The sequence below is a fragment of the Vulpes vulpes genome, chromosome 12 (genome assembly GCF_048418805.1).
Source record: "Vulpes vulpes isolate BD-2025 chromosome 12, VulVul3, whole genome shotgun sequence".
NCBI classification, from domain to species: Eukaryota; Metazoa; Chordata; class Mammalia; order Carnivora; family Canidae; genus Vulpes; species Vulpes vulpes.
In genome coordinates this window covers 119,876,686-119,903,429 of record NC_132791.1, presented here as the reverse complement: position 1 = coordinate 119,903,429, position 26,744 = coordinate 119,876,686, and the positions used below count along the sequence as shown (strand labels likewise).

The 26,744-nt window shown below is 37.8% G+C and overlaps 1 protein-coding gene across 2 annotated transcripts in view; it reads right to left on the bottom strand.

The window, feature by feature from the left end:
• Window positions 1-26,744, bottom strand: part of NXPE4 (neurexophilin and PC-esterase domain family member 4) — a 453,299-nt gene that overhangs the window by 18,353 nt on the left and 408,202 nt on the right. For both annotated transcript variants that reach the window (XM_072729755.1, XM_025999198.2), the window contains 2 exons: window positions 13,926-14,036; window positions 2,847-2,949 (listed from right to left, as the gene is read on the bottom strand). In XM_072729755.1, the coding sequence (XP_072585856.1) occupies window positions 2,847-2,930 (84 nt within the window). In that variant the 5' untranslated portion in view covers window positions 2,931-2,949; window positions 13,926-14,036. The remainder of the gene's footprint in view (window positions 1-2,846; window positions 2,950-13,925; window positions 14,037-26,744) is intronic.

Below are 26,744 nucleotides of genomic sequence, written 5' to 3'. Positions count from 1 at the left end.
AAAACAACATGCCATATAAGCATGAAAAAGCTAATATTAGTGTTAAAATAAACTTCAAGACAAAGTGTCGCCAGACATAGAAATGGACATCTCCAACTCTAAGAGTCAATTTGTGTTAAGAGTCAATTTGTGGTAAGCGTCAATTTGTAAGAAAATATAGCATTATAAATTGTGTATTGTACCTACATGTGCATGTATGTATATGTGGGGAAAAATTGACAGAATTAAAGGGATAAACACAGAAATCCACAATAATAATTAGAAACTTAAAAACTTATATCAGTGGTTGCAGCAGGAACTAGATTAAAAAATAAGTAATGACCTATAAATATGAACATTATCATAGTAATCACAATACATTATCGGTATTTTTTAACTGCTGCACCTCCACATTTAAATTTTAAGTGATTTATGATAGAGCAATAATCTGTGCCAAAATTTTTTTAGTAAAAATAAACAGGAAAACCTGATTCAAGATGGAGGACAAAGGACATATTATAGTTTCAATTTCTCACCAGAAACTCTAATGAAAGATAGGGAAAAAATTAAAAATTTCTAAGTATTCTGGGAAATAGGAGAAGATACCTTAATAAGATCAGAATTTATAAGAAATCTGAAAAATAGGAGTGTGTTGCTGTCTCAGTTGGTAGAACATGAGACTCTTGATCTCAGGGTCATGAGTTTGAGCCCCACATTGGATGGAGAGATGAGAGAGAGAGAGAGAGAGAGAGAGAGAGAGATCAATCTGAAAAACAAAAGGCAGATGAGATTAGATCAAGTAACAAAACCATGGCTCCAAATGCATGTCAATGAGAAGTCTGTAGAAGATGGAAGCCACTCCAAGGATTCTACAACTTGGAGGAAGTTGGTAATTAGAATAAGAGAGGATAAAGGAGTAGCCCACAGGAAGATGTATGGGAATGGTTAACACTTCCCTAGATTTTTGCCTGTGTCTGGCCAGGCAGCTAGAAATAGGGACTTCTGTACTTTACTGTGAGTAAAAACCATAGATATTTAAGTTGGAGGATATAGGATAGGACCCTGTGTGCCTGGCAATACCCTAGACAGATGGGGAACATTCATTGCCTTGAGTACTTTTTGCAGCTCTGCTACAAATATGATGGACAAAACAGGTAACAGGACCCAGACTGGCCACCACAGAACCTTAAGTGTAAGAATATACACACAACCAAGAATTGGTAAAAATTTTATGAAAGCCAACTCAAAAAAAGAAAGGTATCAAGTTCAATAAAGAAAAGACTAAGGAACAGAAATAGAAAATGCAAAACAAAACTTTAGAGCAAGTGTATTTCAGTCCTCAAGGAGATGCTAGGTGATATTTGCATACATCAGCTAATGAATCTGAGACCTTGGAAAGCAAAGTCCACTGCATTCCTCCATACCAGCAAGAAGGAATTAGAAAATGTATTTTAGGGATCCCTGGGCTCAGCGGTTTAGCACCTGCCTTCTGCCCAGGGTGTGATCTTGGGGACCCGGGATTGAGTCCCACATTGGGCTCCCTGCATGGAGCCTGCTTTTCCCTCTGCCTATGTCTCTGCCTCTCTCTCTCTCTCTCTCTCTCTCTCTGTGTCTCTCATGAATAAATAAATAAAATCTTAAAAAAAAGAAAATGTATTTTAAAAACACCATTACAATAGCTACAAAAACCATAAAGTACCTAGTTATAAATCTAAAAGATGTAGAAGACATGTATGCTAAAATTTTTTAATTTACTAAAAATTCTTGAAGAAGACCTAAATAAATGTACAGAGATTACATGTTGCTAAAAGGAAAAATAAAAATGTCACTTTCTCCAATTTGATCTGCATGGTTAATGTAGTACACACAAAATTTAAGTAAGATTTTTCCATCAAATCTGACAGACTGATTTAAAACATATAATAAAAGAGTAAAGGGCTGAGCCTGGCCAGGAACCTTGTGAAGTTGATTAAGCAGTGGTAACTTGACCTACAAGCTTTCAAGACTAAATATAAAACTAATTATTATTATCATTAAATTAATTATATCAATGTGGTATTGATACAGGGAAGAAAAATAGGTCAATGAACTAGAACAAAGAGACCAGAAAGGGACGTGTACTTATCAGAAATGTTGCTATATGACAAAAATGAGATGGCAAATCAGCATAGAAACAACTACAGAGTAAGAAGAGCTGAAAGCATGATTATCCATATGGATATAAAAATCAGGAAAGAATAAAATTCAGATCTGGTGCAGGCTTAAATGTCTAAAGCAACCTGTAAAAGTTTAAGAAGAATATTTAGATAAAAAATCTGACACTGAAGCAGGGAAAGGTTTCTTAATACTCAAAAAGAATCAACTGTTTAAAAAGGCAGATACATTTTACTATATAAACATGAATATGTGTTGTTCAGAAATTCCTTGAAGAAACTAAGCTAAACATTGGGATAAAATCCTTGCAGGGGCATATATGTAAGTGACAAAGGAAGAGAGTGTGCATGCCACCAGACACATACCTGCATACAATATCATCATCTCCCATGCTAAATAATAGTTATCATATATGTTTGTTTGTTTATTTATCTATCTCCACACCCAGCATGGAGCCCAACATGGGGTCTCAACTCACCACCCTGAGATCAAGACCTGAGCCGAGATCAAGACCTGAACCAAGATCAATGGTTGGAGGTCCAACCAATGGAATCCCTTGGGCACCCCCAAATATGTCAGTTCTTCAAGGTCGTGTAAGCTGTTGAGACTTCCCTACTATAATCTATGAGTCTGGTTGTTTGGACTTTGCTAGAACAGGTGAAATAGGAAGTAAAAATATACTTCTGTAAGACACAGAAAGAAAGAGTTCTTACCTTTGTAGAGTTTTTAAAAACTGTAAAAGTGATCCAGGAGGCCAACAGAAACAACAATACCAACAGTGACTTATGATTTGCCATATTTCTAATGATTAGGATCCTACAAGAGATAACACGGAACAAGCACACTCACAATAGAAAAGAAATGCGGACATACATGAGAAGTTTACATTTCTTGATTCTTTTGTCCTCAGTAAGTTTCTCCCAGAACAGAACCTTGCCCCACTCTCCCCCACACAGCTGCTCTTACCGTCTTTCCAGCTACTGTCTCTGGTGATCAGTTTGTACCTTCACCAGAAGCACTATTCTGAGACAGATAGCCCACCATGGATTTTATGAAACTGAGCCATTAATGGCCTGGAGGATGCAAGGTTGCTCATGTTTAGGTGAAGCCTCCAGGCTATTTTGTCCCCTCACAGAGTTCCTGTTCTCTTCCCTTAAACACAAACTGCAGACACAACACATATGAGCAAATATTGGCACTGACCATTATCCCAGGGTCTTTTTAATATAACTTGATATTTCCAGCTTCCTTATTAAAATTCTATTATTATGTTCCTTTTTCTTGTTTTAACCACCCTTTGTGGTACCACTGAACCTTAAGATTTTAAACCTTAGATTTTTTTAAAAAAGAATTTAGACTTTTTTTTTCAATGTTTTCCTATTCTAACATCTTCATTTCTGTCACTGTGCAAAAATTTCAAGTTGTCCCTTAAAAGCAGATTGCTTAGGGACATCTGGGTGTCTCAGTGGTTGAGCATCTGCCTTTGGCTCAGGGCGTGATCTTGGGGTCCTGGGATCGAGTTCCGCATTGAGCTCCCTGCAAGGAGCCTGCTTCTCTCTCTGCCTCTCTCTCTCTCTCTCTCTCTCTCTGTCTCTCATGAGTAAAAAAAATCTTTTTTTTAAAAAAAGCAGATTGCTTAAATGCTGCCTTTCTAAAATTTTCTGTCTTTCAAATTTATTCCCCCCTAGAAGCATCTCATACCCTGGATCCCCAGTTAATATATAGACATTAGAAGTTTGTGCACCCAAGAGTAAACACTACCTCTTCCCCCACCTGCACAATTTTGAAAATGTTTTCATACCTTTAATTTAAAGATTATGTTTAGTCCTACACATAGGAACTACTATAATCTGTGTGTAGAGGCTCTGTTTTGAAGACAGTAGTGTACCAGTGGGGTGTGTCTCCTCCGTGCCAAAAGAAAACACAGGTAAAAGTTGCAGCTTGCATGCTTCCACAACCTTGTGCATATTTCAATGAAGGTTACTATCAGGCATACCAGTTCCTCCTCAAGGAGAGGCCTGGATCACAAAGTAACAGTCATCAGTACATGCATAATGGAGGAGGGAAAATGAAATCCTGAGTATAGATTAGATAATTTTAATGTTTTTAGATTTTGTTAGCCTGGTTATAGTACATACACGAGAGATACCTGATGAGAAAAAGAGTGAATGAAGCCAAATGTTTGAGTGATTGAGAATAGTCGGTCATTCCTGAAAAGCTGAAACTGCCTAGTTTCCATCTGAGCCTTGTCATCAAGACCCACTTGCCAAGATTCAAGTGTCTATTACCTTGTACATAGTAGGTACTCAATAAAAAATTTGCTTAATTTAACTAATAGAATCTCAAATACAATGTAGGCAACACAATGATATTTACTCTCAAGAAAATAGAGTGATTGATTATACTTCTGAGTTTGAATCTATCTGGGATTTGCATTTTTTAAAAGATTTTATTTATTTATTCATGAGAGACACAGAGAGGAAGACATAGGCAGAGGGAGAAGCAGGCTCCCCTTGGGGAGCCTGATATGGGACTTGATCCCAGAACCCTAGAATCATGCCCTAAGCCAAAGGCAGATGCTCAACCACTGAGCCACCCAGGTGTCCCTGGGATTTGCATTCTTGAACTGGCAGAAATGGTGCCAGAAAGAGCAGGTACCCAGGACAATTGCAATTGCACCAGTGCCCACAGAGAGCAGTAGCTGATTACACTGTGGATCCCTCCAGTCTCGTTTGTGCTGTTCCACACAGGAATTTAAACATGTCCATCTGTCTACGAAAGACTCGAGATCTGTTTCATAAGGACAGAATAATCTTTCCAGCATCCTTGATCATGCTCTACTGAACTAACCTTAACAATACTTCTCTATGTCATTACATATGACAGTTGGAGAAGCTGTTATAACCTTATATGTATGACTGGGTCCAGGATTGTTCATTTCTGTCCTAGGGAGCCTCTAATGAGAGATAAATATTTGTAGTTCTGGTTTGGTTGCTCCTTAGGAGACTAATGTTAGCAACCACTCAAGTTCACCACCTACTCTGACACGCAGATTTATGGATTTTAATTTGCTCTAGTTATGCAGATGCTGATATTTTATGTCAACCTGACATCTCTTCATGAGGCAGGAATAACAGATATGCTTGACTTAACTGAGAGCATAGAAGAGATTTTAAACGGTTTGTCCAGATCATCTAGTATGCTTTGAAGCAGAGCTGAGATCAGGATTCCTGTCACTTTGACCTCTGATTTAGAGCACTTTCCACCACTCAGCATGACTCCAACACAAATGGTATAACCAAGTTCCGGTAAATCCTGTGGTTCATATATTTATTGTCCATTATGCCTAAAAGACCCTCATCCCCCTTTAACCACTCAAAACCTGATGTGAGCAAGATAAATGGTCCTCCTTAGCGTATTCTCTTTGTAGTTAGTGTGTGGCTTTGATTGAATAACTTCCTTTCCTCTAGGTTTATAGGTCTAACGAGAGATAGAAACATGAAAGCTCAATCAGGGGATCATGGGACTATGTGTTTACAGTATAAACCTATGTTTACAATTCAGGAGGTCACCAGTTCTTTGGGGTATGAGTAGGGTAAGAGTAGTGCTAACCAGGACCTAAAGAAGCCCACGCAAAATGGGCAGACTGCCAGCATTGGCAAAGCAAAGAGTTGATGTCCAGGGAACTGTCATTAGAGACTGAGCCACAAATTAGGGAAATGGCTGCTGGGGCCCCAGGAATCACACAAGATATGCCCGTTGCCAAAGAGGCTGTACTGAATGGTAGAGCTCATGTCTGTGGTATCTGAGCATCCCTGGAGAGATGAGAGAGGATAGGATACCAAAAATGATTCAGAATTCAGGCAGTGAGAACTTGGCACACAGGACTCTTGAGGCGACTAAATAATGATGGACACAGGCTGTTGCAACTCAATCATGTTAATGGAGGGAAAAGGGCCAGCAATGTGGCAGGAATACGGACAGATAGCTGACTATGGCTCCAGATTTACTAGGAACAGTATCACAAACTTTGCATCAAGTATACTATGGGAAAAAGCCTATGAAGTTCAGAGTGACTGCCATTTTCATAGCACTTTTGGAAAAAGTAGTGAAAAAGTGGTGTAAAGCTGCTTGGTTATGCTTAAGTTATTGTTAACCCTGCCACCCTGTAACAGAGATGGGCATCTATTTAACAGACAAGTTGTATAGTGGGGGCAACTGGGAATGAAAACATTGCCATACCAGCAGAACTCCCTTTTGTGGGCGACTGCCTACCACTCAGAGCTCCAGCTGCTGAAGTTTGAAAGAGACACATATATGTGAGACAGGAAGCAGTTGGTGGGAGTAGGTGTGGAGAGAGCCACAGATTGAACAACAGCCAATATTTATCGAGGACTTCTTGCATGCCAGGAGCTATCCTAGTGCTTCTTAAGCAAACCTATTTAACTCTCAGAACTACACTATGATGTAGTTACCATTTTCAGTTGAGGAAACAAGTCAGAGTACAGTTAAATGTTAGCTGAGCTCACACAGTTAGTACACGGAAGAGACAGGCCTGGGAGCCAGATCTTCAGAGCTGCATTTTTAACCACTCTACAGTAGTGCCATGAAGCAGAGACAGAGAGTAGAGACCAGTTAAATGTTAATAGCAGAAGCAGGAGAAATGGACACAAAAGTGCTTGAATCACTGAAATGGTGGAGCACAATAAAAATGGGGCCTGCTCTGGAGATGGTTTTAAACCCATCATTAGGACCATGTCAAGTCCTAAAGGCTCTTCCCTTTCAGCTAGTTCCTCAGCAATATTTTAGGATCTCTGTGAGACGCTGCAATATGTTGGGGGCCTGGGAGGAAGGGTTTTATCTTACCCCTAAAATTCTCAGACAGGATTCTCAAATGTGAGAAAGTCTCAAAATTACATGAAACTAGCTACATATCTTACAAACACAAGTCACTATATTTTTATTTACCAGCAGCCTGAAACATGTTTTCTATGAAGGTAAAAAATTAAACGTAGGCAAGCTATGAGGATTTCATTCAAACATAGCTGGCCTTCACACCTTAGTGATACCAGCAGCACATGTCTAGGAATTTCCCTGGTTAGGTCAATGGACATGTTTGCTTGGATAGTGCTTTGGTTGGCTTCCTTAAAAATCTTCATGGATTTGAACAACCTGAACAAGAGAATAGAGGCATCAGGCCATCTAGTCATTTTATGGCCAAAACTTGATCAACAGGTGTGCCTGGTTGAGACTCTACTTCCAATGTAGAATGAAGAAGAACTTTAAAAAATTGGGAGCAGTCTTGCCCTTCACACTAGAATTCCTTCACTACTGAGACCCTTTTGGTCATATGACTATAGAGGAAATGTAGGCCCCTTTTTTCCTGTGGAAAACATATATGACATGCAACAACTTGAACATAGATGTTTCAGAAAGAAAAGTATTCCATTTCATAATATACATACATTGTTAGGGTACATCTTTTCTCTGCATTAGAACACTGCAGTAACTATTATAGTCAAGAGCTGCTGCAGAAGCCTAAAATTAGTGGGAGTTTGATGAGAAATAAGAATATCTTCCCACTAATATATTTATTAATTTCAAACTGAAAAAGAGTAACTTTACAGTGAGTAAAATCAACACTGGCTTACTCCAGTGATCAGGTTAGAATTTGTAGTTATAAGGTTTATATTTTTTCATGATTGTTGTACCAAGGGCACATCACTTCTGTGTTATTCTTGACAAAGAATAACAAAAAAATTCATTAGGTAAAAAAAAAATTCATAGGTAGAAGTAAACATGTAATAAAAATAGTAGATTAATCACTAATAAAACTAGTATAAAGGCTAAAAGAAAAAAAGTAGCAAAATCAATTATATCAATAAAAACTAATCAAGGGATACACAAAACAAAAGATATAAAATATGACATACATAAAACATAGAGAGGGGAGTAAAAATGTAGTGATTTCATAAGGTATTTGAACTTAAATGGCTGTCAATCTAACATAGATTGCTAGACACATAGAATATAAATATGAGTCCCATGGTAGCCACAAAACAAAAACCAATAATAGATATACAAAAAAATTTTAAAAAAGGAATTCAAGTGCTAACATTAAAGAAAACCACCAAACCACAGTGGAAGATGGCTAGAGAGGAAGAATGACAGAAGAGAACAACAAAAATAACCAAAAAACAATTAACAAAATAGCAACAAGTATATACCTAAAAATACTTTAAATGTAAATAAACTAAATGGTCCAATCAAAAGATAGAAGATGACCAAATAGATTAAAAAAAAAAAACAAAAAAACAAAACAAAACAAAAAACATGACCCATCCACATGTTGCTATAAGAGAGACTCACCTGAGATTTAAAGATATATACAAACTGAAAGTGAAGGGATGGAAAAAGTCAGTTCATATAAATAAAAAAAAAATAAAAAAAAAAGGCCAGGGTAACAATATTTATACAATACAAACTTTATTTTTTTTATTTTTTATTTTTAAATTTTTATTTATTTATGATAGTCACAGAGAGAGAGAGAGAGAGAGGCAGAGACACAGGCAGAGGAAGAAGCAGGCTCCATGCACTGGGAGCCCGATGTGGGATTCGATCCCGGGTCTCCAGGATCGCGCCCTGGGCCAAAGGCAGGCGCCAAACCCTGCGCCACCCAGGGATCCCTACAATACAAACTTTAAAACAAAGACTGTAATAAGAGATAAAGAAGGCCCTTACATAATGATATAATAAAGGGATCACTCCAACAAGAGGATTTATTTGTTAATATCAATGGATCCAAAACTGGAGCACCTATATACATAAAGCAAATATTAACAGACATAAAGGAAGAAATTGTCAGTAAAACAATAATAGTAGGAAACTTTAACACCCTACTTACATCAATGGATAGATAATCCAGACAATCAAGAAACAATGGCTTTGAATGGCATACTAGACCAGATGGACGTAACAGATCTATATAGAATGTTTCCATCCCCAAATAGCAGAATATGCATTATTTGTAAGAGCACATAGAACATTCTCCAGGAGAGAGAACTTAAGTAAAAAAATCAGTTTCAATAATTTTAGGAAGATTAAAATTATATCAAGCATTTTTTTTCTGTCCACAATATAAAACTAGAAATCAGTTATAAGAAAAGTTGGAAACAAGCAAACAAACACAGAGGCAAACAACATGCTCCTAAACAACCAAGGGGTCAAAAAAATATCAAAGAGTAAATTAAAAAAATGAAGACAAGTGGAAATGAAAATAGTTCAAAATCTTTGAAATGCAACAGTGGCAGTTCTAAAAGGAAAGTTGATAGCAATACAGGCCAACATCATGATCTTGGGGTCCTGGGATTGAACCCGGGTTGGACTCCCTGCTCAGTGGGGAGTCTGCTTCTTCCTTTCCCTCTGCCCCTCTGCTCTCACTTGTACTCTCTCTCTCTCAAGTAAATAAAATCTTTATAAGAATTTTTTAAAGCTTTCTCAAATAGTAGAAATAATATATTTTCCTATGAAATGTTACATTTTCCCTAAATCATCTACCAAATAAATTTAGCAAGTAATTTATCATGTCCACACAGATTGGTGCTACTACTTCTATCATTTCATGTTGCCATCTATACATGGTATAGTCCTGGGCTCTTCATCTTGCTTGGTAGGTTTTTCATTGGTAAACGTTATGCTATTTTTTTTTTTTTAAGATTTATTTATTTATTTTAGAGAGAGAGAGTGCATGGAGAGGTGGGGAGAAGTTAGAGGGAAAGACAGACTCTGAAGCACACTCCATGCTGAGCATGGAACCCGATGTAGGGCTTGATCCCAAGACCCTGAGATCATGACTTGGGATCATCAAGAATCAGATGCTTAACCGACTGAGCCACCCAGGCACCCCATTGTTGTTGTTGTTTTACAAATCTTTGTATATCTTTTTTTTTCTGGGGTAAATCTACTTCTGATGCTCCAAATTTTCAAAATTAGCTATCCAATATACATTTTTCCTCACGTGTTATTAAGAATCAGTGTTCCTAGAGTAGGGTAGCAAGATGGAATGCTAACGGGATGCCGGTTCCTTTATTTGATTGAAAAATGCATATGCCACAGAAGTGAGAAGATGGTATATTCAGATATTAGTAAAAACTATAAAATATCCCTAGAAGTCCAAGATAATTAGATTCTGATGTACCTGATGGGGGTTAGGGTTTAGGAAGAGGAAGCCAAACCAGGGCAGGAGAAAGCTGACAGCCATAAACAGGGAAAAGATTGAGGCAAGCCTTCTGGGTCCTTTTAATTTCTTTGCAATGTCCTGGTTAGAACATTGAGTGTTACCTTGTAACTGTAGGGAGAGAAGCAGCAGCACTGTATTTCATTTCCTACCTGGAGGCAGTGTAGTAGCCTCCGCATCACTATAGAAACCTGAATGCAGGGAGGGGAAACCTGCATGTGCAAATGAAGACTTAGTTGAGGATTAAGTCCTAACTCCTCCTAACTTCTCCCCTATTGCTACCCATGCGGAGGCCATTATCATTTTATTTGGGATGGTGCTTTATTGTGTGGGATTTCACCATATGTTTAGTATTCCCAACCCCTTGCCCTAAATGACACGGTAGCAACAGTGTCATTACAACGGCCCCCAAATTCCCTTCACACATTTCCAAATACCATTTGTGGTTGAGAAGCTGTGGTTTAGGGGATTAGATCCCAAGAGGATGACAGCTCTTGGGAAAAGCTGTGCTTCGGTGGAGGTATAGAAAAGTCACTTGAGATCATTGTCACATTACATGTGCGTGACAAACTGGAAATTGTTGAGAAAAAAATCAAAATAGGCTCTTAGCCCTAAAGAACCCTTCTAAGAATCTCTGTAAACTCACTACACCAAGGGCACAAGCTAGGGCTTGGAATTTGGCCTTTTATCCCAGGGAAACATTACTGTTGACAGTATAGATAATCCCAAGGAAATGTGGCATCACAAGAAAAATAATGAGACATCTGAAGGTACAAAAACTATGTAAGAAAGAGAAAAAGTAATGGACCACACAGCAAGAATTAGAGTTATCATATCATTAGACGGAGAGCAAGTGGATATACTGATTGGTTAGAAAGCAGAAACAAGCAGTCATAAAAAAAGAACCAGTTGAAGATTCTCTATCAAAAACAAACAATACCCAAAATAAATGACAGTCTGATGCAAGAGTAGAATGCAGACAAAAGTCCAATTAGGAAACTGAGAGATCAGGTTGAGGAACTCTCCCAGAAATCAAGGAGGAAAGAGTTGAAAGAATATGAAGGATAAATTAAAAGATATGGAGCAAAGAAATAAATAGGTCAATATCCATAAGAATCTCAGGCTGGGTAAAATCCAAGTAAATAAGAAGAGATACTACATTACTTTCAAGTATCTGTGAAAATAAAAAAATAGACCACATCCTAGGTCACAAGGAAAACTTCAACAACTATTAAATTATTTAAATGTAAACAACAATGAAATCACATCAAAATTTTGACAGTGAATAACCATGAAATTACCTTATACCAAATGTTGTAGAATGCCACCAAGTTACACTAAGAAGGAAATATATAACTGTAAATATAACTACTAAATAGCAGTAAGAATTAAGACCAGATGAGCTAGATGTCAATATCAGTAATAGAAAAGGAACAGCAAAGTAAACTTGATGAAATAAGGATATCACAAGTAAAAGAGCACATGTTAATAGGATATAAAACAAAAAAGCAATAATTAACAGAATAAAAGCCTTAATTCTTATAATAAAACTGAAAAGTGAGTAACCTGCCAGTAAATGTGATCGATAGAAAGGGAAAATGTACAAATAATTAATTTGGGGAATAAGAAAGTGTTTACTACAGCTGCCACAAAGACTTTTGAAATCATGAGAGAAAACTAAAATAACTATATCAATACATTTGCAAAGCTTGACACAGGAATTATTTTCAAAATATATGACAATAAAATTGATGGGAGAAGAAATAAACTAAAAAACGGTAATTATTCCATGCGCAGAATAATTCTTCTAAAGACTATAGCATAGGGGTGGGAGGGAGGATAACTGCAGAGAAGCCTGCCAGAGAACCTCAGCCAGGTGACCAACATCAATCGTGACAAATCATATCAATAAGATGTACCCTTGATATACAGTGATAAAAATAACACTTCACCTCTGTAGTCTTCTCCAAACCCACAACTTTAACTTAACCCAGAGAAAAACACCAGATAAATCTCAACTGATGAACATTTTATGTAAAATACCTAATCAGTACTCCTCAAAAATCAAGTAATCAACAAACAAGTCTGAAAAACTATTACAGCCAAAAGGAATTTAAAAAGACATGTTAGCTAAATGTAACATGGGATCTTGGGACAGAAAAAGGATATTGGATAAAAACTAAAGAAATCTGAATAAAGTAGTTTTTAGTTAATGACAATGTATCAATATTGGTCCATTAATTATAACAACATACAATAGAATATGTATTATAGTAATATATACTACATATATATGTTTATATCATAATATAAATGTCTGATGATAATATGTTAATAATACAAGAGTGCAAAAGTATTTGGGAACTCTACTATCTTCCCCATTTTTCTGTAAATCTAAACCTCTTAAAAATTAAAGATTTTTAAAGTATAATTATTAAAGAATATAAATTCATAATAAAGAAAAATTTCTCCACCATGTACCACAAAGCACAAGTTTTACCTGATTTTCTACCCCTTTTACCTATGTTATATAAACTATTTAGAAGTAGAAAAAAAGGCTGAAAATTCCTCACAGTATTTTGTGAGAAAAGTAAAGAAAGGGAAAATTAATCCTAAATAGATTATCCAATTGAATTCTGTAACATATGAGGGAAGAAAACCATCATGGCTTAGTATTATCCCAGGAATACAATGTTAGACATCTACTGTATTTGGCCATGAGGGACTGACTCAGAACCCCTGGGTTCATATCAAAAGTATATTAAGCTAAAGACATTTGAGATTCAATAGATGTGAATAGTAGCCTTCTTGGAGCATCCCTTATCTGATTAAAAATAGCAACTTCTGGGCAAGGAGACTACCATAAATGTCCCTCTGGGGAGTTTCATGGCCATGAAAAAGACAAGTGGCACCTGCATAAACCAACATTATCACAAACTTTCTTATATCCTATTTATTCTTCTAAAAAGCAGGTTGTCTTTCCTAAAGGAACTATTTGTTCTTCCCAAAGAGCCTTTTCTCCTCCCTTTCTTTTCCCTAATAAATTAAAGATTTTGTTTATTTATTCATGAGATAGAGAGAGAAAGGCATAGACATAGACAGAGGAAGAAGCAGGATCATGCCCTGAGCTGAAGATAGATTCTCAACCTCTGAGCCACCCAGGTGTCCCCCTTTTCCCTAACAAATTAGATGGGTAAGCCTCCAACCTCAAACATTAAAAAGACAGCTACCATTTTGTTGGCTTCCATATGTACATATATAAACCTTTTCTTCTTGTTACTCTGTCTTTTGTCAGTGTAATTCACAGGACTCCAGTCACTAAACAGGAGGGAAGAGAGGAACAGTTTTTCTTCCCTGACAACCACATTAACATTTAGATGAAGGAAATGCGATCATTTCATTTGATGCTAGAAAAACATCAATAAAATGCAGCAGTCATTTATAATTAAAAAATAAAACAATGTAAAAACAACTTCTCAGCAAACTAGAAATAGAAACTTGATTAGTATAATAAAGGACATTTATTAAAACCCTACATCCAATACATTATGCTTACCTGTAAAATTTTAGAAGAATTTATACCAGTTAGGAAGAAATTAAAATTGTTTGTTGCCACAACTTCTACTCAACATTTTCCTGGAGTTGTAGCAAAAGTAGGAAGGAAGATCTAAAAAGGAAAAAAAAGTGACAGAAGAGGCAAAATGACAAAATTGTCTGTTTCACAAAAACATAAATGTCCACATAGATAACCCACAAATTATTAGAATTAATAAAGTTCGGTCAAATTATTTGATACGAGATTGGAAGTTGAATATTGACTCCCAAAAATTCATATCCACTTGGAATATCAGATGGTGAACTTATTTGGAAGGAGAAGCAGGCTCCCTGTGGAGAGCCTGATGTGGGACTCAATCTGATCCCGGTGCCCCGGGATCACGACCTGGGCCGAAGGCAGATGCTCAACCACTGATCCACCCAACTGCTCCAAGGCCCCAAATTCAATGATTGATATCTTCAAAAAAGACAAAAGGACACAGAAAAGAGGAGATCCTGTGAAGATAAAGGTAGAGGTTGGAATTATGTTGCCACCAGCCAAGGAATGCCTGGGGTCACCAGAAGCTGGGAGTGGCAAGCTTGAGCCTTCTTCTCTCAAGTCTTCTAAGGGAACAAGGCCTTTCTGACACATTGATTTCAGACTCCTGGCTTCCAAAACTATGAAAGAATAAATTTAAGTTGTTTCAGCCATGCAGTTTGTGGTACTTTGTTATGGCAGCCCTAGGAAATTAATCCACGTTAAAAAAAAAAATCAATTGTGTATCAAAGCAGTAATAATGACTAACAGAAAACATTATTAGTAAATACCATATTTGCAGTCACATATAAAATTAACCAAGATATAGAAGATTCTTATGGACATTATAAAATGTTAAAGGACATTAAAAAAAGGTATGAATAAATAGAATGGTACATCATGTTTATCTATAGGAAAGCTTATCTTCTCTCATTAAGGAATCTTCTTTTAAACTATTGTACATCATACCCTTAGGAATATGCTCACAAAGAGGTTATACATGATTTTCAACATTTGTGCAATTCAGACTTTAAGGGGAAAAAAAGAAAATCCAAGAAGAAAAACTAGAGCAAAAGAACTTGGTGGACCAATGTTCTTAGCAGCAATGTCACAATAGCCAAACTGTGGAAGAAGCCAAGATGTCCAATGACAGATGAATGGATAAAGAAGATGTGATCTATATATACAATGGAATATTACTCAGCCATCAGAAAGGATGAATACCTACCATTTACATAGATGTGTTTGGAACTGGAGGGTATTATGCAATGCATCACTTGGAGAGGGACGCCTGGGTGGCTCAGTTGTTGAGTGTCTGCCTTAGGCTCAAGGCATGATCCCAAGTCTGGGGATTGAGTCCCACATTGGGCTCCCTATAGGGATCCTGCTTCTCCCTCTGTCTATGTCTCTGCCTCTCTGTCTCTCATGAAAAAATAAATAACATATTTTAAAAATTAAAATAATAAATCAGACAAAAACAATTATCATATGGTTTCATATGTGGAATATAAGAAATAGTGAAAGGGACCATAAGGAAGAGAAGCTGAGTGAGGAAAAATTAGAGAGGAAGGCAAACCATTGAGAGACTCCTAACTCGGGGAAACAAACAAAGGGCTACAGAAGGGGAGGTGGGTAGGGGGATGGGGTAACTGGGTAATGAGCACTGGGGAGGGCACAAGATGAAATGAGCACTAGGTGTTATATGTTGGCAAACTGAATTTAAATAAAAGGAAAAAATGAAAGAAAGAACTTGGTGGAAACATGGCAAATTATACTACATTTGCTGCAAATGTTGACAAATAAAGGACATTGGGTATGAGATTACAAGTTCTGTAAACCAGCACATGTGTCCTGGGAGGGAAAGTCACCAACATGCTGGAAAGAGACTGCACAGAGGGCCTCATCTTATAGAGCCCACCTTCTAGGAAGATGTCTTAAATTGAAAATAACCCTTGTAAAACCAATATGAGGCCACATACAGGGTTTTATTTAATATCCCTAATCAAGTTAGATTCTGATAACCTGAAAGGTTACTTATCACTGGTATAGGTATTTTATTTATCTTATATGATGATAGAGTTGGTTAATTAGTGTTTTACTTAGGAATTCCATATGTATGTTCCTAGGTTAAATAAAGCCAGTAATTTTATTTTACTGTCTTTATTGGCTTTGGTATGAGGTTTCAAAGAATAAGTCACAGGCTTTCCTTTGTTTTAGGAAAAAACTTGTATAAAATAGGATAATCTCTTTCATAAAAGTTTGATAACTCTCACTCGCAAAACTCTCTAAATCTAGTGTTTGCTTAGAAGACAGTCTTTATTTTCTTAATGCTTACCACTCTTTTTTTAAGTTTTCCATTTCTCCTTAAGCTAATTTTGGAGTTTTATACTTTTCCAGAAATATATCATTTCTTTTAGTTTTCAAATTTGTTGGGTAATAGGTTTACAGCATTTATTCTATATTTTGTTCACTAAGACTGTCAATTTTTAAGGGACTTCTCTTTCTTCTTAGTCTTTTTTTTAAAAAAAAACCCTTATTTTAGTTAAAGTTAATACTTTACATAATATATATATATATAGCTTCTGTCCCTGGTTCCTAATACAAAGTTCCTAAAACTTTCAGTGTCTTGAGTGACAGGAGTGTCTTTATTCATAATGAGCTGCTTTAGAACTGAGCTTCTGAGGAGACTCAGGGTGGGGGACCTAGATGGCTTCAGGATGGGGATTTGTCACCAGAAGGGTCAAAAATGTGATTATAGACCCCCCTGGGGGAGGAGAAAGGGCTGGAAACTGAGTTATAAAAACTCCTGAACAGTATTTAGAGAGCTTCTGGACTGGTGAACACATCAGTGTGCTGAGGAGGGTGATACACCCATAGAGGGTATGCAAACTCTGAGCTTCCTTCTTATACTTTGTCCTGTGCATTTCTACCTTAGTTGTATCCTTTATAGTAAACAGGGAATAGTAAGTACAGCACTTTCTTGCATGCTGAGAGTCATTCTAGTAAACAATCAAACCTGAGGAAGGGGTTATGAGAGCCCCTCAAATGTATAGTGGTTGGTTAGAATTACAGTTGTCTCCTAAGACTTGCAACTAGTATGTGACATGGGGCTGCCTTGTGGGGTCTGTGCTAATTCTGGACAATTCGTGATAGAATTGAGTTTTTCGACACGAATAGCTGGTGTTAGAAAATGGATTGGTATGTGGGTAAATGACATATTTTGTATCAGAATAAAATCATATATTCTCCATTGTTGTTTGGTTCTCTAATTTATGGATTTTTTTTTCTGACTTGCTTGTTGGGATTATCTCCTCTGGTTTCTTAAGTTCAAGAGTTATATAATTAAAACATTCACCTTTTAAATGTATTCAAAGTAAATTTCCTTCTAAGTTTTGTTTAGATATATGTTACGAATTCTGACATGTATCAATTTTGTTGCCATCTAAACTGTATTAACGTCATACAGAATGCATTCTAGGACCAGGAGGAAGTCTAGGATGCCTGTTCTTTTTTTTTTTTAAGATTTTATTTATTCATTTATTCATGAGAGACACACACTGAAAGAGAGAGAGAGAGAGAGAGGGGCAGACACAGGCAGAGGGAGAAGCAGGCTCCATGCAGGGAGCCAGACGTGGGACTCGATCCTGGGTCTCCAGGACCAGGCCCTGGGCTGAAGGCATCGCTAAACCACTGAGCCACCTGGGATGCCCTAGGATGCCTGTTCTTACTACTCTTACTAATATTTTACTTGAGATGTAGGAGCAAGGCTGAGAGAGATTCCTTCCAAGACATGCAACCTCTGCTAAAGCTGTGGAGAGGGTAGGAAAGCTGAGACACATTACCTGGAGGCAGTCCAAGCCTTCACCAGGTTCATTGCAGTGGCCTGCCATGGTGAGGGGTATGGTGAGACAGGGGAGGACAGAAGGATAGGCCTCCAAAGCACTTCAGGCTGTGTTGATCTAGTGCACTGCAGTGCTCTCCAAAGATTAGAGGCAATGGCCTCTGGATGTAGAGGATACTATAAAGCACACTAATCTGAGAGTGAGACTGAAGAGCAAATAGAAATCCCCAGAGAGCCAAAGAAGCTAGCATCATGAACTAAAAATTGGAAATTTGGTGACTGGTCTCTAAAGCATGAAGGGATCTGTGAAGTCTTGTGCATGATCAGACCCAAGTTCTACTGGAGAGAAAGCTCTTAATCTGTCTTTAAAATTTTTAAAGCTAGTGATGAACTAACTCAAAGTAAAGCTGCAACAAAGCCCAAACAGCTCAACTATAGATTAAATGGACTCAATCCTGCATTCTGGTAACTCAACAGAAGGAATATGCCCCCTTTTTGGGAGGGGTATAAATATTATTTACTTCAATATCTACTCTTTGTTTATACAAAATATCTGACAGAGTCAAAAATTACAAGTCACATATGGAAGACTCAAAGTCTGCTTGTTGGAATCAACAGTCAAATATTTTAACATAACCCTGAAAAATATGTTAAAAATCTAGTGGAAAAATTGGACAGTGTAAATAGATATGAGAATTTCAATAGAGAAATAAAAATTACTAAAGAGAACCAAATATTTTGAAGGAGCTTATAGATGAAAATGTTAAAAATGAAAAAAATTCAGACATGAAAATTATATTGGAACTATAGTGGACTGGACTCAGAATAAGAACAGCATGCTTGAAGACAAGCTAATAGCCATTATATGCAATGAAAAAACAAAGAAAGCAAAAAATTCCCAGGGAGTATCTACAATTTGTGGGACAGTATCAATTGGTCTAGTATACAAATAACTAGAGGCCTAAAAAAGAAAAGAGATAATGGGGTAGTGAATATTCTGGAGAAATAATGACTGAGAATTTTCCAAAACTGATAAAAAGACTTTAACTCACAGATCTAAGAAGCTCGATGAACCCCTAGGACAACAAAATGAAGACTTCCTCAACCAGGCATATCATAGTCAATCTGTTGAGAAGTGAAGGTAAGAAATCTCTTAACAGCCCAAGAAAAAGACATATGACATACAAAGTGTATTAGTCAGGACTCTCTTGAGAAACACAACCTGTAATATGTATGTATATATTATGTATTGTGGAATTTGTAGCAGAAATAGACATAAAACTATATAATCACAAGGGCATAAAGGTAGCAGAGAATAAATAGACTTATACTGCTGAATAGTTCCTACATTAATCATGAAGCAGTATAGTACTAGAAAATAGACTGTGATAAATTAAAGATTCACTTTATAAACTCTAGAACAGGGGTGACAACTTATTTTTCTATAAAAGGCCAGATGGTAAATATTGAAAACTCTGCAGGCCAGAGTGTCTTTGTCACAAGTATTCAACTCTGCTGTTGTAGTATAATGTGGAAACAACCATAGGCCACATGTAGACATATGCTGGACTGAATTCCAATAAAATTTTATTTAGAAAAACAAGCTGTGGGCAACCATATTTGCTATAGTTGAGCAACCACTGATAAAACAAAGAGGTATAGCTAAAAATTCAATGAGCCATGGAAGGATTTGTGAATGAGTGTTCATAGCATCATTATTCACAATAACTACAAATTGGAGGAAACCTGAATTTTGTTAACTGGAGAATGTTGCATATTTATATAATGAAATAGTATTCAGCAATAAAAAGAAATGAATTACTTATATATACTAGGGTCTGGATAGTCAAAACTGCTATGCTCAGTGAAAGAAGGCAGACACAGAGTACTGTACTCCATGATTCCACTTGTGATACAAAAAAAAATTTTGAAATATCTAGAAAAGGGAAAGCTTTAGAGACAGAAACTACCACAGTGGTTGCTGGGCTGAGGATGAGAAAGGATTGGGAAGGGGAATTAATAGCAAATGGGCATGAAGGATCATCTTGGGATGATGAAAATATTCTATAACTGATTTATGATAATTATTGTACATAGACATGAAATAAAATAGGTTGAAATGGAGGAGGTCTGAGGGTAGGAAGGCAGCTAGGAGTAATAATTATAGGATTCCCAAAGAGCGACAAATCCAGGGGCCTTTTCTGACTACACACTGCATGTTCTTTTTGTCTTTGGGATGTTAGCCAACCATTTCCCGTGTTTTAAACATACTCCTCAGGTTTATGACAGTCTTCTCAGTTACAGTAAATCATTAAGGTAGGGTCTCTAGGGGTGGTGGGTGATTACATGCAATTTGAAAGAGGATTCAACTATATACTTATAATGGGTAGATTATACAATATGTGAAAATATGCCTTAATAAAGTAATATTTCACTAAGTCAGTAAAGATTTCTGTTTCTACAGAATATAACAAGCTGCAAAAACTACACTCTTATTCTAACAATCAGGAAAAAAGCCAGATAAGACACAAAAATTGTAATTCCCTTGAGTAGAGAGTTTAAGTGGCAAGACATTTCAAATGATTTAAAAAACAAACAATCTGATTTAAAAATGAGCAGATGAGCAACACCTGGGTGGCTCAGTAGGTTAAGCATTCCACTCTTGGCTTTGGCTCAGTTCATGGTCTCATGGGTAGTGGAGTCTGAGCAGTAGACCAAGAGGTACCACTAATTGGTGAAGGCATAAAGGAAGCGACTGGCAGCTGCTAAGAGATGAGTATACAGCCCTGCACACTTCCCCTCCAACCCTTAAGCAGAAGCCTTAAACTGCTTGAGGAGAGGCTGCACACTGTAACTCCCAGGGTCCAGATAAAACTCCATGCTGAGAAAGATAGATTAGAAACACAACATCTTCCTTGGGAGACAGATAGGTGGCTTTCTTGCTCCCAGGACACAAAGATCAACTGCTGCAAAGAGAGAAGGCAAAAGAATAAATTCTCTACTCCTAGGGAAGAGGCAGAGAGCCTTACTGGACCCAGGAAGGTCTACGTCTACAATAACAGGGCAGGAAACTCCCACCTAAGACCAACCATAGATCCAAGCCAGAGAGTGGCTGCCATGGGAAGGAGAAGCAGGAACTCAGACAGGCTTTCATAAAGACTCAGGCACAGGGGACTTGCCTAAGACTGGGGCTGAACCAGGAAAACAGAATCTCTCCTGCCTCCACTACAGGTCTGATACCCAGTAACAAAGGAACAACAGCAGCCTGCAATGGCGGGGGCGGGGAGGTATGGACATCATGGTGACATTGGCTTCAGAGATGGTTGAGAGCACAGGGTGCAGCAGGAACACTGAGGAAAGACCTTCCTACCTCTCAGCCCCACCTTAAGCATAGGGCAACAAAGAACTTGAAGCCTTTGGTACCTAGAAGCTAATAACACCAAGAACAAGTTATTAGGGTATTGCTAGGATAGCAACACCACTCCCATCGTTCTTTATGCTGGTTTTTTTTTTTAAAGATTTATTTATTTATGAGAAAGAGAGAGAGAGAGACAGAGACACAGGCAGAGGGAGAAGCAGGCTCCATGCCAGGAGCCCGATGTGGGACTCGATCCTGGGACTCCAAGATTGTGCCCTGGGCCAAAGGCAGGTGTCAAACCACTGAGCCACCCAGGGGTCCCCCCTCCTTTTTAAGATTTATTTATTTATGAGAGAGAGAGAGAGAGAGAGTTTATGCTGGGTTGAAGCAGTACTTAAAACTATATGGAACCTCAGAAGGATCTGTTACACAACTGAAAAAACTCTTCATTTTTTTTCCAACACAAAAAAGCCAATATTTCAAATTGTCCTTTTGATTACTACCTTTAGTGTTTTACACAGTGGGGCAATACACCCTAGTAAAATTCGCAATGGGAGAGGGAGAATCAGTGAGAGAAGGGTCATATTGAAAGGGGACTCTGAAACATCACCTGAGTTAGTAGGCAGATCTCTTCTATAAAAGAATATGTATGTAAATTGAATGTCTAGAGTGGATAACGATTTTCTAAAGTCTTTTAATCCTTCCCACCTTTTGAAAAGGCTTGAAGTCACCAGGACCACCTGTACTCAAGCTTGAAACTATCAATACAATTTGTTTATAAGATTAAGAGTATAGTTTCAAGAGTCAGACTGCCCCACTTGCAGGCTGTGAGACCTTGGACAGGTGCATTAAGCTTCTAGTGTGTCAATTCTCTCTATTGTAAAATGAGGATTGTGATGAAATTTATCTTACAGGGTTCATGTGAGGATTAAAAGAAACATCCCACGTAAAATGCTTAGCACAGTGAGTGCTGCTCAGTGTATGTTAGCTGTGATAATTCTAATTCTCATCAGGAGGTAATAAAGTCCTTGAATCACTCTGGAAGTTAGAATGAAATGAAGGAGATAGAAGAGAAGGATATTGTAGAGACTGAATCAACTTGTTGACTCATTGAACTGAAGGATGAGAAAGAGGGTGGGATGGAAAACGGTGCTGCATTTTGAGACCCCCCCAAGGGCTAGCAGAATGGTGGTGCTGTTGATACACTGGAAAGCATGCATCAGGTTTGTAACAGGTGGCCCATTTGGCTCCAGCCCATTCCATTTGGGATTGCAAGCCAACTCACTACTTTTTCCAGTTGAAGCCAGAAATCCAGATAATTATGTGAAATCTCTTGAATATTTTATATTCTTGAAAATCTGGAGCAAATAAAACATGACTGTGAGATGCAAATTTGCAACCTCTGTGTAGGATCTTAGAGGTTCCACTGCTGTGGAATTCCTCATTATAAGTCCCATAATACCTTTCCCATTAAATATTGGTTGGATAAATGGATTTTTGACGAAAGGATTTTCCATAAAGCATACATACCAATACTTACTGATTTTATAAGTTTCAAATTTATAAAAGTGTTTGGAGAATGAGATTTTAAAACCTCACTTTCTTGTTTGATATTTAACAGTTTAATATTGGAGATGCAAAGGAAATAAACATTACAAACGTATTATGTAGAGTGAACCCCCAGGCAGAATTGTTCAAGGAAGAGGTAGTCTTTTCGGTCCACAGACACTACTTTTATTTTTTTCAGTAAGCTCGATAATCTTGTTATACAGGCAGTAAACCATCTAATTTTCCTCTTGATTCCTCTGCTGATGCCACATTTTTTTTTTCTGACTGAGAAGACAGTTTTAAAACATTTTAGCCTTTGCTGCTTATACTCTGTATTGTATTCTCTTTTCTTGTTAGAACTGCCTTTACCCTGCTTTCTCCCCCACCTGCCTCTAGAAAGCTTTCTTAAACATGGATGGCATCTGTATTTGTAGGCTAGAGAAGAGCTCGCCACAAAGTCTGAGTTCTAGTTAATCAGGAGACAAAGACATACTTGGAAGGAGGGCATGCAAGGCAGAGAAAGAAGTAGGTACAAAGGGGCACCTGGGTGGCTCAGTGAGTGCCTGACTTTGGCTCAGGTCATGATTCTGGGGTCCTGGGATCGAGTCCTGCATTGGGCTCCCTGCAGGGAGCCAGCTTCTCCCTCTGCCTGTGTCTCTGCCTCTGTGTGTCTCTCAGGAATAAATGAATAAAATCTTAAAAAAAAAAAAAAAGGAAGCAAGTACAAAGCATAAAGGTAGCAGAATCAAGTTATGTTTAGGAATTATTGTGGTACAGGGTGGCTAAGAAACATGTGAGGAGGCAGGAGATGAAATTGGAAAGTTGGTTTTCATGATACAATCTCCACCTCTTCATATAGCCTCCAAGACTTCATCCTGGAGTATTTCCAAACAGAAATGCCTCCCTCCCACAGAGACAAAGACACACCCAAAGCTCTTTGTGAGCTTTAGATGAAAGAGATTTAGGCTTAAGTACATGCTCTGCAACATACGAGGTACTTGACCTCAGGAAAGTTACTTAAAATCTTTGGACCTGGGTTTCCTTATTTATAAAATGGAAATCAAGTATGTTTATCTCAAAGAGTTGTTGTGAGGACTTAATTACATGAATGTGGGTTTTTCTTTAATAGATTCATTTATTTATTTATTATTTATTCATTCATGAAAGACACAGAAGGAGTGGGGGGAGCCGGGACACAGGCTGGGAGCCTGACGTGGGACTTGATCTCGGGTCTCCAGGATCACGCGTCTCCAGGATCACGCCCTGGGCCAAAGGCAGGCACTAAACCACTGAGCCACCCCGGGATCCCCTGAACGTGTTTTTAATAAACTTAACACAGTACTCTACAGGTAAAAAGTTCTCAGTAAAGGGCAACTAGTAGTAATAACAGTTGTGTTCCAAAAATACAAAATTACTCTGAATGTACTACAGTTATCTTCAACATATTTTTGTAGATGTTGTGCCTTCCACCTGGAGTCTCTCTAAAGCTTCCTCTGACTTTCCTCCCTCTACCTCTGATTGCTCTTTTATTTTAAATTTTAATTCCAGTATAGTTAACATACAGTGTTATATTTACCTCTGATTGCTTTTGATGGTTTCCCACTTCAGCGTAGAGATTGCTTAACCCAGGGTCCCTTGGGAGATCCATAGATAGAAATCAAAGGAGAATGTGTATTTAGATCAAAAGAAGATTAGATTTTATTTTCCCTAACATCTCGCTAAAATTCAGCATTAAAATTTTTTGAATAGATAATAAAGTGCCATAGTATTAGTGATATCTAACATTCAAATGATTAGAAATCACAAATATTGGGATGCCTGGGTGGCTCAGTGGTTGAGCATCTGTCTGCCTTAGGCTCAGGGCATGGTCCTAGAGTCCTGGGATCAGGTCCCACATTGGGCTCCCTGCATGTAGCCTGCTTCTCCCTCTGCCTGTGTCTCTACTGCTCTCTCTGTGTCTCTAATGAATAAATAAAATCTTTTAAAAAATCACAAATATTTCATACCAAGTCCCAGTTGTTGCAGATATCATGAAATAGCATTTATTTTCATTACTACTTTGAAATTGCAGTAGCTATTAGACCTAACAGTAGATATTTTTAATTAATGGGTAAATAGAAGGGCATATATGTCTACATCAGATTTTGAAATACCTTGAAAACTGTAATTCAATATAATTGGTTTTCTTTGAAGTCCTATATATTTTAATTCATGCATGTAATAACATTTAATGACAGAAAGGGTTCAGAGATCATGAAAGGGTTCTATGGCACACACACACACACACACACAAAGAAAGATTATGAAACTCTGTCTTAGCACTTACTATAGTATACTGTCCACTAATTTAGATAAATACACTGTTTTCAGTTAGAAGTTAGTGTACAGTCTCAAATTTATATTCTGAGCAAAACTTTAGTTTCAATTAATGCCATCATCTCCCTCCATCAAAAAGGAAGAAAAGACACAATTACTTACTTTTAGTTATAGACAGTTGGTGTCCAGTGAGCTCATTGAGCATGAGTGTTCTTTAAATTAGGATTTCCTGGGCACCTGGATGGCTCAGTTGGTTAAGCATCTGACTCATGGCCTCAGGATCATGGGATCAAGCCTCAAACTTGCTCTGAGCTCAGTGGGGAGTCCTTTTGGGATCCTCTCTCTCTCTCTCCCTCTGCCTCTGCCCAATCCTCGACTCTCTCTTTCTCTCAAAATAAATAAATAAATTTAACAAAAAAATTTGGATTTTCTTCTCTGTTCAAGTGTCTTGTCTCCCTAAAACAGTTTTATATCCTTTAGCGTAAACCCCAAAGGACTTTTAACTTCAGCCTAGGTTGTATTTAGTTAGCAGGAACATTATTACTCCCAGAGTTACAAGGAAAATCCAGAAGATCTACAAAATGCTAACTGTTGCTTAACTTACCAGAAACTGGGGTCACAGACCAACCATCTAACTTAAAATCTCAGGAAAGACTACTTCCAAGGACAAAAGGGACACAAATACTGACTTCTGAGGGAACAATGAATAATAAGAATTTAGTTACATTTTTTAAAACAAATTGCTAAAAGCTGAGTGTGGGCAGAGGGTGTGAGAGTACAGAACTCCTAGGAATGAAGACATAGGAAACATTTGTACTTACTGATTGTTCTTCTCCTTGGGTCTCCACCAAACACTCATGAGAAAGACTAGGGTCAGTGCAGAAGACTAGACAAAGCCTCCTCAGCAGACCCGGTCTGGAGGAGAGAGAAGCTCCTTGATGGGAAAGACACAAAACCTCTCCTGCATCCTCTTCCACTAAGAGCTAAAGCCTTATGCCACTGAAAAAAAACTGTGAGCCCTGGCCTTTCTAGAGCCAAACTATAGTTGGGGAAATGGAGAAATAAAACTGTGTGCTGCTCGGAGTGGGGGAGGACAGGAAACTGACCTCGACCAAGATCATTAGAGATTTCCTAATGCTGCAAGGAGGCAGGCAGCATCACCAAGAAAGCCACTCCAACCTCTATCCAACCAAGGGACACAAAGCCTGCCTAAGATTGAAGCTGAACTGGAACACCAGAGAATCCCACTCCTTCTCCCCAGCAGGGTAGACAGCACCAAGTGGAAAGCAACTGCTGTCAACCATGAGAGAAGGAGCAAGAGCTTGGAGAAAGACTCATTCTAAGACACAGGGAAGGATAATACTAAGGATGAAAGAGGAACACTGAGAAAAATCCTTTGTTAAAACAAAACCCACCCTAAACACCAGTAACTCCAGAGAATCTTGAAGCTGATGGTGAATTCAAGGTCACCATAGCAACAACAGAAACCCAAACCTAGCTCAACTCCTGACTAGACTGAGTGAACCCTCTTCGCCCAACACACACACTATTGACCTAGGAGAAGGGGTGTAGCTTTTCTCTGCATAAATACTATTTATTTCAGTGTGTATTATTTTCAACTTTGTGTTTGGCAATAAATAAAAAATTTGTGAAACACACAAAATAAACAAGAAAAAATAACCCATGGTAAAGAGCAAGGCAAACCATAGAATCAGTCTTAGAGATGACCCAAATATTGGAA